The 12815-nt window shown below is 35.7% G+C and overlaps 1 protein-coding gene across 1 annotated transcript; it reads left to right on the top strand.

Moving 5' to 3' along the window:
- The first annotated feature begins 10652 nt into the window (after nt 1–10652).
- LOC110290412 (putative olfactory receptor 5AK3) lies at nt 10653–11582 on the top strand. Its single transcript, XM_021156944.1, has one exon. The coding sequence runs from the start codon at nt 10653–10655 to the stop codon at nt 11580–11582; it is 930 nt and encodes a 309-aa protein (XP_021012603.1).
- The last annotated feature ends 1233 nt before the right edge of the window (nt 11583–12815 follow it).

Here is a 12815-nt window from a genome sequence, read left to right as displayed (position 1 = left end):
TATATATATATATATATATAGTGTTTGTGTGTGTGTGTGTGTGTATAATATTCTACAAGGCCTGTATACAGTTTTATATACATATATATATATAGTGTTTGTGTGTGTGTGTGTGTATAATATTCTACAAGACCTGTATACAAAACAGGATATGAATGAGGGGAAATAACTGGAAAGAAGTGAGTCAAAGGTGGCAAAGAGATAAGAAGTAATGATAGGGTCAAATATAATTATAATACATTGCATAAATTTCTGTAACTCAAAAATAAATAACTTTTAAATTGGTACACATGTTTAAAGCTCTTTAGAAACCACCAGCCCAAGGGTGGCACCAGCTCTCTCGTGAGAGGCTCTACCAGTGCCTCATAAATACAGAGGTGGATGCTCACAGCTATCCATTGGACTGAGCCACAATGGAAGGGTCTTCCCCCGTGAAGCACTAATTTTAAAAATGACTTAAAGCCAGGTCTTTTTTAATGATATTTAATTTTTTTTTACACTCCAGATTTTATTCACTCCTGGTCATCCTCTGACTGTCCCACATTCCATACCTCCCCCCTTCCCTCTCCAAGAGGATGTCCCCACACCACTCCCTATTCCTTCCCCCTCCAGACCTCCCCACTCCCTGGGGCCTCCAGTCTCCTGAGAGTTAGCTGCATCTCCTCTAAGTGAACCCAGACCCAGCAGTCCTCTGCTGTATATTCGCTGGGGGCACATACAATTCCCTCGACTCCACCTTGTGTCAAGGTGGCAGAAAACTAGCCAACAACTCCATGCACAGTTCTGCTGGACCTGAGATTGTACCATTGCTCCAGCTCTGCAAGCATGACCTACCTAAAGTTTATTTGTATTTTGTTCTTGTACTTTGACAAGAACCTGAGCACTCTGGACCTGTAGTGAGAGAAGTAAATCAGGTGAATTCCGAATTGTTTGCAAGGTCATTATTTCCTTGTCTTTAAAAGCTTCTCACCTATAAATCTAAACATTTTGTAGTAAGGCTCCAAAGCATCTAACAAATCAGAAACAGCACCTTCCCTTTATCTCATTTTCTCTGTCTTCGTCTTTCTGGTGGACAATCTCATCTCTATTCCTGGATCATCCTCATACCGAGACAGTATAAAAGTTCAGTTTCCCAGATCACTTAATCCTGGTTCCTATTTGCTTGATAATTTCACCTTTAAATCATTTCTCTTCTTTAATTTTATCATAAGCAGTCCTAGGGGAATGAAGTCCTTCACTGTTCTGCTTAGAAATCTCTTCAGCAAAATTTCAGATCTCCTTACATACAACTTCTATCTTCTTAGAACCCTATACGTTTACTAAAAAAAAAAAATCTGTACATGATTACCCAAGTGTTCTCTATGAATACAGAAATTCTCATTATAGCTCTTTTTCTTTCTTCTCTCTGAGCCTTCTCCCAAACCATTTTTATTGCTGGAAGCTCTGTTAATACCTATACTGGCCTGAGCCTCAGCAGATTCCACAGCTTTAGGTATATACAATGCCAGCTCCCTACTTCTTACATACATATTTCTGCCTTAGTCCAGGCTGCTATAAGCAATTATCATAGATTGACTTGTCTTAAAGGAAATGTAAAAATATATAATTAAGAATAAAATTAACCAAAGAGATGAAAGTTCTCTACAATGAATATGTCACTGCATTGGAAAAAGAAATTTAATGTTGAACAGATTTAGTATTATAAAATGACCCTGTTACCAAACAGGACCTGCAGATTTAACACTATCTCTATTAGTATTCTATGATATTCTTCACAGAACTAGAAAAAAATTCTAAACTTCCTATGGAAGCTCAAAATACCAAGTAGCCAAAGCTATCCTGAGCAGAAGGAACAATGCTGGAGGCGTCACAATATCATGCTGATGTGGTTTGAATAAGTGTGTTTAGATTTTGGTCCCGAGCTGGTGGCACTGTTGGGAAATGATCTGAACAATTAGATGAAGCCTTGCTGGAGAACATACTTTGATTCTTTATAGCCTGACCCTACTTCCCGTTCCCTATCTGCTTCCCCACATGCTGATGAAGTGTGATCAGTAGGCTTCCTGCCTCCCAGGCTAGCCCTGTGCTCCTGCTGCCATGCCTCCCTGCCAAAACGGACTCTCTCTCCTCTGGAATAGTCAACCAGAGTAAACCCTCATTTCTGTAAGCATCTTTGTCAGAGTATTTTATTACAGCAACAAATAGCTACTAATATGCACTCTTTCTGAATCATTAAAGTTTCAATGTTAGTAGATTTCTAAACAGAAAATTCAAAATCTCTAATTCACAAGTTTTTACCTAAAAATTCTGATCTTCAACTCTAATGAAGGTTTCTTTTCTTGGGGGAGTAATTTTTAAACTACACAATTTTTTCAGAAAAATGAAAAATAATGAATAAAAAGTACGATTTTTTTGTTCTTTAAGTATACAGCTGAGAGATCATCACTGTGACAATATAAAACACAGAAGTATTTTCACAGTATAAGTCAGTAATAATTTCAATGTCACACTAGAGAGTATAAATCTACACATTTATATGAAACTTTGGTTTTTAAAGAGAGTCATTTTATTGCAGATTATGGTGACAAGGATAATGAAGTAGACACAAACCCAGATTCTTGGACTTAAGAATATTTACAGACTCACTCATAACAAGGGGGAAGTGCCTGTTATCTAACAAGCCAATGTTTTTAAAAGTAGAAGTCCCTAGTGAAATACATGAAATAAGCTTTCTCCTCTAGAAAGCTTCCATTTTTTTTTACCATAAGATAACCAATGATCATTGTTTTTCCCAGTTGTATCCCAGTCTCTGGAACTTGAGATCTCAAGAGAGGCAGTATTGATCCCTTAGTCCCCACCTATAAACCACTTTTGGGAAATAACAAAGTAGAGAGACATTGGTGGGTAATTACCAGCTGCCAAAAGTGACTCATGAAGCAACTTCAGTGTAACTAAAACACAACACATGGTGTTTGCAATGTCATTTGTGTATCACTGTAGTGTTTGTGGATGAAAGGGAACAAACAGTGGGAGACCAAGTTTCCGCACGTTTCACTCAAGACCAGAAATAATTACTCTATCTCTGGTGATACAACAGAAATGGAAGAAACAGACTAAGCTGAGATTGCATGGGAAAAACATGTGAATGAATGGACATCGATGAAGGAAAACAAGAAGTTCTCCATGCCTTATTGTATGTGTTACCATGACTAATATTTTTATTACTTTGTTTCTCTGACAAATTTAGGACTTCAACTGAACTAGGATAAATTTTATTTTAATTTATTTTATTTTTGTTAGTTTTCAGTTTATTTTTACTATCATGTACAATGAAACAGGATCATATCCACCCCAATTTTTCCTTCTAACTCCTCCTAGAGCTCCCTCAACACATCCCAATCATTATTATAGTTGTTGCTGTTGTTGTTAAATAACCTAATGAGTTCAATTTTATTATTTTCTGGCACATTCTGTTTTTTCTTTTACTAGAAAAAAAGATATGTTTCTCACATACTCTATCCTGAATATGATTTCACCTCCCTGTTTTTCTCCCAATTCCTTCCCTCTTCCCCTCCCATCCACACCCATCCCTTTTCTTCTCCCGCTAGAAAGCAAACAGGCATCTTACGGGATAATAATAAAATATAATAGAAAAATAAAACAAAAACTAACACATAGGATTAGATAACACAAACTGAAAGAAAAAAGACCAAGAAAATGGCTCTTTATATATTACATCATTTTATATAATTACATCATCTCTTTCTTTCCTTTGATCCTTCCTAACTCCTCCAAATAATTCCCATTCCTGCTCTCCATCAAATCTGTGATGTCTTTTTCATTAATTGTTACATAAACACATAAGTATATCCCTAAACATATAAGTACAATACTCTCTGTCCATGTAATGTCATTTGTATGTATGTTCTCAGGACTAACCATTTGGTATTATCAGATAAACAATTGGTATTCTATTCCTGAGGAAGACTATTTCTTCCTCTCTGAGCATTCCTTAGTTGCCTCTTGTTCTGGTATAGGGTCAAGGTCTTGTGTGCTTCTCCACATCCATGTTAGTATGTCTAGTGATGGTGGCTACTAATTTTTCACTGCCTTTTCAATACTAGCCCTCAGCTGCAATGTTCACATAAATGAAGCCATTGTCAGGATTCTATCAGAACTTTACATGGACTCTGACCTATTGTAGCTCCATCAAAGAAGTGCTTTTGTTCACTGGATGGAAATCATTCAAAGATGCATATATTTATATATTTTATCATAGCTTTGCCAAAGAAGGCAACATTGGCAGCTCATTAGCCATTAGTTTTCAATGCATAGAGATTGAAATTTTTGCTCACTTCATCACAGTTTACCACAATGTGCTAATTCTCACAGTGTTGGAAAGACAGAACAGGACAGCCCATAATGATAGCAGGCTTAGTTAACTATATTCCCATCACAAACAGATATTCTTACCTAAAACTGATCATCTCATGTTTGGAACATAACACATCACTGATACCTGAGTCAAGGAGCCCAATACTAACATCTTCAAGATGTGGGCTTTTTCCTCAAACAAATTTCTGTTATTGTACATATTTAGGATATACAAAGATATACTTAAATTAATGTGAGATAGGTGTATGACTCGGATGATAGAGTACTTGTCTAATATTCACAAAGCCCTGGGTTCAATCCTCATGACCACATGAATCAGACAGCATAGTGCATGCCTATAATTCCAACACTTAAGGGGCAGAAGTAGGGTGATCAGACTCTCCAGATCATCCTCAGCTACAGAAATAGCTACATGAAAACCTGTTATACTGACATACATACATACATACATACATACATACATACATACATATACATATACATATACATATACATATACATATACATATACATATACATATACATATACATATACATATACATATACATATACATATACATATACATATACATATACATATACATATACATGCATGTATACATACATCCATAAAGATTCCCATAATTATAATCTAATTTGGCAACTCACTTCTTTTATTATTCACTCTTAACCTTTAGAGAGGTATCCATGTAGATGTAGTAGCACCATCTGCATATTTAATTCAAATGATTGCATTGACTTACACAATTGTTTTATATAGCTTTTCTGATGTGAATCTTCTTATATATGAGTGTATGTATATATGTATGAACATGTCTACATGTATGTATATTCATACATACATATTTGTCAGTATCTTAGTATTATGGTAATCAATTTCCATGGATCTGTAGCTGTACTTAAAATTCCAAATCACAAGAGAGGAGGGCTTTAATATTACTAACATATCTAAATTTGTCTCCAGATGAGATAATTCACCTCTCTAGCAGAAATATGTGAGCCCATGTAGTTTTATATTTTCAACTAACTGCACATTTTAAATTGATAAACAAAATTATACTTTGATAAATTGTTAGCATACAAGTATCTTTTCTTGTTTCTATTTATTATTTGGGGTTTCTTTATAATAATTATCTGCTTTATGTCACTTGTGAATGTTTTCCTTGAGATTCACTTTTAGAAATCATTTCTATATACTGGCTTCTACTCCTTTGACATTTAAGTATGTCACAAACAATCTCCAGTAGGTATCCTGTCCTTTGATACTATTTACAATGTTTTTTGCTTGTGAATTTTTGCCTCCTTTAAATTTTGTCTGTATATATGAGTCATATTTGTTCTGCTGTATTTTACTATCAAAGCTTTAAAATCTAAATATTTTATCTTTAGCTGCTTTTGTAAAATGCAAAGCAGGAACAACTATAATTTTTGTGTACATATATATAGTCACAGCACCACATGTACTATATCATTTTTCATGGACCTAAGTGCCCAGTTTTCCTATGTCAGCTTTCTGAAGACTAATAGGTCTGCTTAGCATTTCATGTTCCAAGTTCTATTAATATAATAGTCTGCCTTGTCCCCTGTATCAGACTGTCTTTATTATAACTGTTTTATGAGAACACCTAAAGTCTGGTAGAACAAGTTTCTACCTTATTTCCATTTAAAATTCTCTCTTGACTCTTTTCTCTTCCATATAAAATTTAGAATAGGCTTGTTGAAGTATACTTTAAAATAATTCTATCCAGAATTTGATAGAAATTATATTGAGTCCTCATGCCTCTCCAGCAGGAACTTTAATCACATAGTCCCATCTCCAGTCCTAAAACATGCTTTTTACATGTTTACAGTGCGACATTCTTAACCACAACCCCAGTTCTGAATTCTAGTCTTCTTTATTCCCTTAAAATTTTTGATTTTTTTCTCAAAAAGTATGATGAACATCCTTTGCTAGACTGCTACTTATACAGAATGTATTTGTTGTTATTGTAGTGTTTTGCTTTAGTGTTTCATTTTTGTTTGTTTTTTACTTCAGAGATAAGGATCAAACCAAAGACTTCAAGGATATTAGGTAAGTGTTCAACTACTAATCCATATTCTCACCTCTAAACAAACATTCTAAATAAAAATAATATGAATTGATTTAGGGAAAAGACAAGTCATTTCCTCCACTTGTATATCCACAAGTGAGGTCACCAGGCTCCAGTGTAGATTTCCAAACCCATCAGCACACGTATGGCCCTGACTAACGTCAGTGGGACACAGAACAAAAAGACATGAGTACAGAAAGGGCACTTGTAGGGAGGAGCTGAGGGAAGAGTGATGGGATGAGAGGGAGATGAGAGAAGCTGGGGAGTGAAAACAACCAGAATCCATTAGATGTGTTATAAAATTGTGCAAATTTAATTAGTAAAAGCATTGCCTGTTATCAATACAAATGGAGAATGCCTTTGCATGTCAGACTAATGTCGAATGGCATCACTAATCACACTAGGAACTTTACGTTAATTCTGAGATGCTCTGTGAAGACAAATACATCATTAAAAAAAATTAACAGCTGTGGGTCTCTCCATATGCTTAAGGTTCCCTTGTATCCGTTGCATGCCCTTCTGCCCTGGCTAAGACTTAAGGTGAATGTTGAGTGTATTCAGGGATGGAAGCCATTATCAGCATATTCCTTCAGTTATAAGTGCTATATTTCATAAATTGCAAATAATAATATTTACTACACCAATGTGGTAGAAAACACTACACCAAGTTGCTCCAATTTCCTCTCTGTTTCCATTTTTCTAGTAGACTACCATGGAGGTTTATAGATTTTTACCAACTAATTTTTGGTATGTGCTGAGAAGATCAAATGGCTGTCTTCCTTTTAATATGTTACCATGGAAGTTTTATTATGCATTCTATGCACTCATTCCTAGAAAAGTGGAATGAGATGTTTTACTGGGGAATCTGAAAACAGCCCAGCTTGCTCTGCTTTACAAAAAGCTTCCTGGGAGCTCTGGTCCTGATGCAGCTCTGAGTCTCTCCACCCCAGAGGTGCTGTCCTGCAATTGCAAAAGACAATACTAACCACTGTTGACAAGAATAGATGGTAAGCCTGAGTGCTTTCTCTGTTTGTTGACCACAACTAACTTACTTAATGAGTTTAAAGGGTTTTTCTAGGTATCTAAAGATTACATTACACTATACTCTCCATTAAATGCACTTTATTTCCTTTCTCTGGTTAAAAAAACTACTGAGAAAGAAGGGACACAGCTGTTTTCTGATGCATTCTCTGTTTCCTCTGAAACATTGTTTTATTCATAGGTATATTTGTGAGTAATTGTGCACTTTAAAGATATTTGCATCTGTACTATATCAATCAATTGTAATCCCATTTTCTTACATTGTTATCAGAGTTAAATTCATCTCATGAAATGAGTTGGAGAAGGTTTTTGTTTAATAGTTTTAAGGATATGTATATATGTATATATTATGTATATTACCAAAGGACTGGATCCTAACTGGAAATTTGTTTGTGACATACATAAATGTCAAAGGATTAGAATTCAAAATATTATTTCTGAAAATGAATCTCAAGAAAGAATTTACAAATGGCATAAACCAGATAATTAACCAAAAAAACCATAAATTGTCAATAAAGACACAAAAGATACTTACATGCAAATTATAAATATCTATATACATAAAAATATTAACATTAGATTTTCCATATCTTTTCTGAAACCAGTAATGCTAATGTTTTGTGAATAGATTTTAAAATATGAAGTCAAATCCTTTATTTTTTTAGCATATCAAGTGAGGACAGAAAGATGACTCAATTGAAAAAAATAAAACACTTAATGCTCTTGCAAATGACCCAGGTTTGATTGCCAGTACACACATGGTGGCTCACAACTGTCCATTACTTCAGTACCAGGGGATCCAACACCTCTGTGGACAACACATGTGCTTGAAACGCATTTATATACATGCAGGCAGAATGCCTACACACATAAAAATCATTTTAAAATATTTAACTATTTGATAATAAAAAGCCACTCATGCCAACTGCTATCAATCCCTCTCTTAATGTCCATTTTCTTTAGAATAATAAATACTGAGAATGGTAAGATCCACAACAAGAGGTAAAATGCTTGCCATGTGCATATAAAAATGTGAGATCAATACTCAGGAAAAAGAAAACAAAATGTAGGTGAGTATAGTGGTACAAGCCTGTAATTCCAATGCTAGGAAAGCAAACAGGCAGATCTGTGAGCTTTCTGTTCAGATTAGACTACTCAGAGAGTAGTCTACTACTATTCAGGCTAATGAGAGAATCTGTCTCCAAAATTGATAAATGTCAACTGAGAAACAACTATTAGGATTTGCCTCTAGCTTCAATATGTGTGCACAGGTAGATACTAAAAATATAAGAAAACAGTAAATCATATTAAACACAAGATATAAAAGTTATAGTCTCTGAAAATTTTTAACCTGTGGGGGACTTAAATCTCAGGAATAAAAATGGTTTGTGATCAGTTCTTCATTCCTAGGAAAGCATACACATAATTGTGAAAGAGACACCACTGGGCAGAGCTACTTAAAAGATTGGCCCGCCGGGCGTGGTGGCGCACGCCTTTAATCCCAGCACTGGGGAGGCAGAGGCAGGCGGATTTCTGAGTTCGAGGCCAGCCTGGTCTACAGAGGGAGTTCCAGGACAGCCAGAGCTATACAGAGAAACCCTGTCTCGAAAAACCAAAAAAAAAAAAAAAAAAAAAAAGATTGGCCCACGGGTCAGCACCACACCTGGAGCTTTGTGCTTCAAAAACATGATAGTGTGAATAAGGAATTGGAACCGAACACTTAAAACTATGGTAGACTTCTGACAACACTGAAATCTTTTTAATACTCTATGAAAATATTGGATACAGCAAATTGAGACTGAGAGAGAATATGAACTTGTGACATGTATAAACGCCTCCATTGAGAACTCTACATTCCATGAGTCATGACTACCAGAAAACAATAATGGAAAATGGGGAATGTGTGAATATAGAGAAACAAGACCACATAGAACCCTAAGAGTCAGAGTTTCCAGATCTAAAGTTAAGATATAAGTAAATTAGTGTTGACATTACAACATAAAGAACATAAGAGAAAATGTAGTTAAATAAAAGCAAGTTTTAGGACTGGAGATGGGACTATGTGATTAAAGTTCCTGATGGAGAGGCATGAGGACTCAAATTCAGATCCCCAGCACCAACATGAAAGCCAGGAACAGTGATGCACACCAGGAACCTTGGTAATAGAGTAGAGACAAAAAGTTCCCGGGGAATTCCTAGGTAGCCAATCTAGCCAAACTAACAAGGTTTATATCCAGTGAGAGACCCTAAGACTAAAGATATGCTGAATAACAAAACATGGAAACACCTGACATTAACCTCTGGCTTCCACATCAATAGAGAACTTTGCACAAATTGACAAACACACACACACACACACACACACACACACATACACACACAATTTAAATTGTTTTTAATCTAAAAAAAAAAAAAAAACAAAAAACAAAAAACATTTATGCCAAGAATAGCAACATTCATCTATAACCCTAATACTAGGAAGGTGAGTTAGGCTGTTCCTGGGAGATTATTGTTACTCCCAGTCTATGTAAACTGGCAAGCTCTAAGTTCCTTGAGAAACTGGCACAAATAATAGGGTGAATAGCCATGGAAGAAGACACCACATGTCAGTATTTGGCCACACATATGTTCACAGAAGTGAAATTACATGCACACAGACCACATATATAACTTATACTCTATTAGATAAATAACTAAATGAACTATTATCTCTATCTTTGTTTGTTGGTGTATTTATGACATCCTTGTTTGCCCCTGAGAACACAGATACCGCTAGATGACTATTCTCCAGACTCTATTGGAACTACATAAGCTGACATGCTATGTCTTAGTCATATTTTGTTTTGTTTTTCTTGCTTTGTTGTTTGGTCTCATGGCCTCAGTTGGTTCTGAATCTTTCTATGTCCACATCCCTAGTTCTGGGAATACAGATGTGAGTCATTGTACCTAGCTCCTCATACTATCCTTTAAAGCCAAAATGAGTTGAATCACAGAAAGTTTTCTTATTCCTATTTTGAAACTAATCATCATGGAAAAAATTCAGGGATAATGTCCTCAGCCTTCTCTACTCTTCTTTCATTGCAACTCTTAACATGATTTTTTTATTATTTTTTTTTTTACTAGCCATGGAACAAAGTAATGACACCAAAGTGACCGAATTCATTCTTCTGGGATTTGCTGGGCAGCACAAGTCTTGGCATATTCTCTTTATACTATTTCTAATGATCTATGTTGTCACACTCATGGGTAACATTGGAATGATCTTGCTCATCAAAATTGATTCTTCTCTCCACACTCCCATGTACTTTTTCCTACAACATCTAGCCTTTGTTGATCTCTGCTATACCTCGGCTATTACTCCCAAGATGTTAAAAAACTTCACAGAGACAAAAGCTTCCATCTCTTTCATAGGATGTATGTTACAGCTACTAGCCTATGGTACTTTTGCAACCATTGACTGTTTCATCCTAGCTGCTATGGCTGTGGACCGCTACGTGGCCATCTGTAACCCACTGCGCTATCCCATAGTCATGTCCCAGAGGCTGTGCATTCTACTGCTAGTTGGTTCATATACCATGGGCTTCCTAAATGCTTCTGTAAACACTAGTTTTACATTCACACTGAACTTCTGCAAATCCAATGCCATTAATCACTTTTTCTGTGATGAGCCACCCATTCTTGCCCTATCATGCTCCAGTATTGACTTCAGTATCATGCTACTGACAGTTTTTGTGGGGTTCAACCTGATGAGTACTGTGCTTATTGTTATCTTTTCTTACATATATATCTTGTCTGCCATCCTAAGGATGTCTTCTGCTGCAGGAAGGAAAAAGGCCTTCTCCACATGTGCTTCCCACCTGACTGCAGTCACCATTTTCTATGGGACTCTCGCCTACATGTATCTCCACCCTCATACCAATGACTCTCAAGAGCAAGAAAAGGCAGCTTCTGTGTTTTATGGCATAATTATTCCCATGTTGAACCCCTTGATCTATAGTCTGAGAAACCAAGATGTAATAGAAGCCTTCAAAAAGATAGCGAAGAAATGCTTATAATTTGAACATCTATTTATAATTCAACAAAGTTTATCAAGCAAGCTATTTCTGAACCCCAGATGTCAAGGCACCTATTGAATGGCACATGGTTTTAAAACATTATTTTATTATATCAATTGTATTTAACAGGTATAGAAAAAGAACTCAGTTTAATAAAGTAACATTCATTCATGCTTTCTGAAAAACAAATGTGTTCAGTATTGCATTGGTGCTTCCTGAAAGATTTATTTAGTTTTAATTGTAGGTGGGTGTGTGAGAGATTGTGTGTCACAAGGGAAAAGCATCAGATCCTCTGGAGCTGAAATTAAAGGAAGCTATGAGGCTCCCAGTATAGGTGCTGGGAAACTGAACTTGGGTCCTCTAAAAATACATGCTTACCTGCTAAAGCTATCTCTCCAAGTCCACTTTTGTGTGTTTTAGTGAGTTGTCTTTTTCTAAACAACTGCCATCAGACAGTAAAATTAAAATAAATCTATTAGGTGGGCTTAATCAATTTTGCCTGGATATTTCTATTACTTAGACTCTGGTGTTCAAAGGGGTCAAGGGGCATGTGCTCTCTTCTTGTGAGTATTTTTACTGTTTCTATTTTCCTATAACTATTCCCCTTGATATTGTAAAGTGAAATGTGAAAGATCGTGTTCTTGGTAAACATGTATGGGGAAAGAGGAGAAAGAGAGATATAAGAATAGGTCATCAAAGATATTGGAATACTAGAAAAAATATTACTCTCTTCCTAACAGTTCCTATAAGAAATTAGGAAACTGACATAAAAATCATGGAAATGTATATCAATTTCATTCCTGCTGAATACTGCTCAAATCTCCACCTATCTACCCACATATACACTAAAGGGTCTACATCGTAGGAAAACAAAACTAAATGCAGATTTGATTCTATATAGCAGAAGTATTTTCCAAAATTTGATGCTTTGTGTCCCTTAACAATCTTTTCCCCAAAATTATAATATATATAGAAGACCAGGCTTACATATGGAGTGTAATATGTACTGGTGTTCTTGCAATTTGGAAAAAAAAAAACTAGTAGAGTTTACAGAATGGTTACCAATCATAAGGTCACCCAGCAACTAAATGAAGTAGCTGAAAATACTTACTGTAACTCCTTTCTGGGTCTCAGTAGTGTGTAAAATCAAAGGGAGAAGCAAGAAGAGTATAGGGTGTGACTTGCTACATTTCCCAATGTTTTCAGAAGGTCTAGCCTCATAGACTGAGGCAG

Source organism: Mus caroli, chromosome 2 (genome assembly GCF_900094665.2).
Source record: "Mus caroli chromosome 2, CAROLI_EIJ_v1.1, whole genome shotgun sequence".
Lineage (NCBI taxonomy): Eukaryota > Metazoa > Chordata > Mammalia > Rodentia > Muridae > Mus > Mus caroli.
This window is presented reverse-complemented; position numbering and strand designations above follow the sequence as displayed.

Coding starts and splice junctions, on each gene's coding strand:
- LOC110290412 (XM_021156944.1), top strand. CDS start 10,653: ATGGAACAAAGTAATGACACCAAAGTGACCGAATTCATTCTTCTGGGA.